We start from the raw sequence: 3,249 nt of genomic DNA, 5'->3' as shown, positions 1-3,249 counted from the left end.
CTCAACGGAGCGCGGGGGAGGGCGGGGCGGCCGGCGGGGAAGAAGGCGGGGGAGGGGCGGGGGAGACTTTGCAAAGTGTAGGTTTTGTTAATTTCCCGGGGAGGCCGGCCTCCTCCCCCTCTTTCTCCACGCTTCCCGGAGAAATCACAGCTCTGCGTCCTCTATCCGACCCCCTCCCTAGTCTAGGCCCCAGCTCAACTCGTCCCTGCGCCCGACACAGGGCGCGCCAGGTGAGGACTGCCTGGCCTTTTTAATAGGTATGCGCGAGGCTCGGGCTCCTCTGTGACAGGGTGGCTGCAGCGAATGAATTAGGAGCCTGTGCTCTGGAGTAGGGTGTGCGGGCAGCAGACGGGCAGCGATCTACTCCCCAGAGCGGCTAGGGCCACGCTCACAGCTATTTCTGTCCCCCAGCTTTTGGACTTGGCCAAGGTCATTCAGGTGGTTAGTTCATAGTGGACTCGGCATGCAACAGTGAGGCTTTGGCCCAAGAAGCCACCAAAAGTTTCATTCTAATGCTTGAAAAGGGCTAAAGTGCCTTTGTACTTAGGGCCCCCCTGGAGCCACTGGGACCCAAAACCCTTCTAAAAGACAGCTCCCCTTTAGAGAGAGGGAGGGAAGGAGGGAGGAAAAGAGCGGGGGAGGGAAAAAGAAAGGGTGTAGGATCAACATCTTGGTCAGTTTTTTGGAGAGAGGACCAGAGGAGCAAACACCAACCACGGGTTGGGAGAAGCCTTCACTGTGTCTAGTGATCTAGTGATCTATTTTATTCCTCTTTTTTTTTTTTTTTTTTTTTTTTTTGTTTTTTTTTTTTTTTTTTTTTTTGGTACAAGGGATCGAACTGGGGTCCTTGCGCCTGCAAGGCAGACAGCCGCACCACTGAGCTAAATCCCCAGCCCTCCTCTCATTTGTAAAGATCTTGAGCTGCCCACAAGGCTAACCACGGAGCGTTGTCCTTCTGCATCCCCAAATTCTAAAAAGGATGAAGGGCTGTAGCCACTCACAGAACCCTAAAGGAAATCTGTCTTGGTGGCTAATGTCTGTGGAAGAGTTTTCTGCCCCCAGCTTCGAGAGAGGGCGGCTGTCACTGTTGGGGGTTTGGGGCTCTTGATCTTTGGGGAAGATGAGGCAACAGAGATGACAGCTGTCTCTTCTCCCCCCCACCCCAAGAAAAGCAGGGCTGAGCTACAAATCCAGATCCTTTTCCCAGAATGGCTAACTTCAGGCCTGCTAAAGGTGCTAAACACTTGAAGACAGGACCCGCATCACTGGAGAGAATAAAGTGCCCAAATACAGGAGAGCGCTAGCTGGAGACACATTCGTTAGTTTGGCCTCAGCATCCCCATAAACTCTCTCTTTCTTCTCCTATCTTTGTGACTGTCTCTCTTGCCTGCTGGAGAAGTGTAATTGGGTTGTAGGGATGCCCTGCTCTGGGGAGCCCAGGATTTATGGATGGCAATTAAAGTTTTATGAATTGCAGCTGAGGCTGGTTATTGAGCTATTTGAATGTGATTAGAATTCAATTAGAAAGCGGTTAGTGGACGGAGGGTCTCCGGAGTGTAAACAGACAGCTATTCCAGAAATGTGCTAATACAACATCCTGTGACAACAATTAGAGAGTCTCGGGGCTTAACGTGGGGCAGCTCAGCTGTAACTACTTTTGTACCACAAGGTTGGCTGATGCAACCTGCACAGACTCAGCGTGACCCTAGCCTGCCCAGCTCAGTCTAGGCCACCCTTGCTTGGAATAGGACCATCCAGGCAGTCTTTGGAAATCATTCCCACCCCAGGAAAAAGATTAAGAGTTCAACAATTGAGAGAGACTTTAGAGCAGGGTATTTTTTTAAGGCCTCAATTGTTCAGGTAATGAATAGATTCTCACCTCCATTGATTTTTTTTTTTAGAGTAATAGCTTGCTCCCTTTCTTTCTCTGGGTTAGGTAGGTTATCCAGTCTGTTTGGGGGTGACACTTGTGTCACAGGATTCCCAGAGGTTTTGGGTGTGTTCTTGTGCTACAAAGTGTACTTGTGTACAGACTGTTTTCTTTGAGGAAATCTTAATTAGGCAGGAGACTTCTATATCTCCTTTAATTTATGTCTATAGAAATATTCAGTTTCCAGTGCCAAGGAATTTTGAGGAAGGTGAGGGGCCCAGAGTCATTTTTTATTGGGGAGGGGGTGCTGCAATGATTGTAGCTGCTTCAGGACCCAGACCAAAGTTGAACACAGGGTTCTGTCTGAGAAACTTGCTCTTAAGTACTTGTTTAATTGCTTTGGCCCACCAAGAACAAGTATTTTGGAGTTGTAACCCTGCACAGTGTCTACCCACTGTTCCGTCATTCTTATATTTCTGTGCCTCCCTGTGCCTGCCTTTCTCATCCTTCCTTCTTTGAATCTAGCTAGCCCTTCCTACTATCCCCCCAGGTGAGCTTGCTACTCCTCTCTGCTCGGCAGCATTGCCATTGGCTCTGTCCAGGGTGACCATTCCCAGGGAGCAGCACCCAACCTGCTCAGAGCAGAGGGGGACCCTATGCTCAGCTTTCTCCTGAGAGGGACCAGATAGATGGTCAGGCGTGTGCCCACATTGCTTGGGCGGCTGCACAATTTTATTTCTCAGTGATTCTGTCTGATAAAATTTCATCGTCCATTAAGTAATCCCCAAAATGAGAGCTCTTATGAGCCTATAATGAGCTCTAATTGCCACAACTCGGGGAGCCACGTGGAAGGATTTATTTGGTATTAAACAGTCGGGTACAGAGTACAGACTGTTACCTAAACCATTACTTTCATAATTCAAGGAGAAAATCAGCCCTTTCTAAAGGAGGGCTAAATCCTTTGATTTTCTCCCTCTTTTCAGGATGGTAGGGGATAATTTTGTCTTCTTTGAGTGCAAGGCAGTGTCACAACTGCAAAGGCAACAAATTGCGCCCCCCCCCCGCGCCACACACCTCCTCTTAGCCAGGGCATCCCATCCTACCTTCAATTTAGGCGGGGAAAAAGCAGTTCTGAAAAGCGCAGTAGTCACTGGCCTTCTTGCATTTGGACTCTTCAATTTGCACCTGGATTAGTAGTTTTCTTCTTGGTTCTAGGTTTCAAAAGGTCTTCCTGTACTTTTTCCCTTCTCTGGGATGGAATCTGACCCGAAGCCCTTGTTATTTCTTCCCATTTCCTTTCACAGGCAGGGGAGGGGGAGTAAAGGATAGAGATTTAGGGCCCTCAGTTCTGACCCTCTGATGTGCTTAGCCATCTTTTC

General features: G+C 48.9%; 1 protein-coding gene across 1 annotated transcript in view; it reads right to left on the bottom strand.

Moving 5' to 3' along the window:
* Gsx2 (GS homeobox 2) overlaps positions 1-2,336 on the bottom strand; it is a 4,337-nt gene extending 2,001 nt beyond the window's left edge. The window contains exon 1 of the mRNA XM_010640295.2: positions 2,279-2,336. Within this exon, the coding sequence (XP_010638597.1) occupies positions 2,279-2,336 (58 nt within the window). The remainder of the gene's footprint in view (positions 1-2,278) is intronic.
* Between the last annotated feature and the right edge of the window lie 913 nt (positions 2,337-3,249).

Source organism: Fukomys damarensis, unplaced genomic scaffold (genome assembly GCF_012274545.1).
Source record: "Fukomys damarensis isolate Sample0158 unplaced genomic scaffold, DMR_v1.0_HiC HiC_scaffold_35, whole genome shotgun sequence".
Classification (NCBI taxonomy): domain Eukaryota; kingdom Metazoa; phylum Chordata; class Mammalia; order Rodentia; family Bathyergidae; genus Fukomys; species Fukomys damarensis.
Note: the sequence above shows the minus strand (reverse complement) of the source record. Positions and strands in the feature narration are given on the sequence as shown.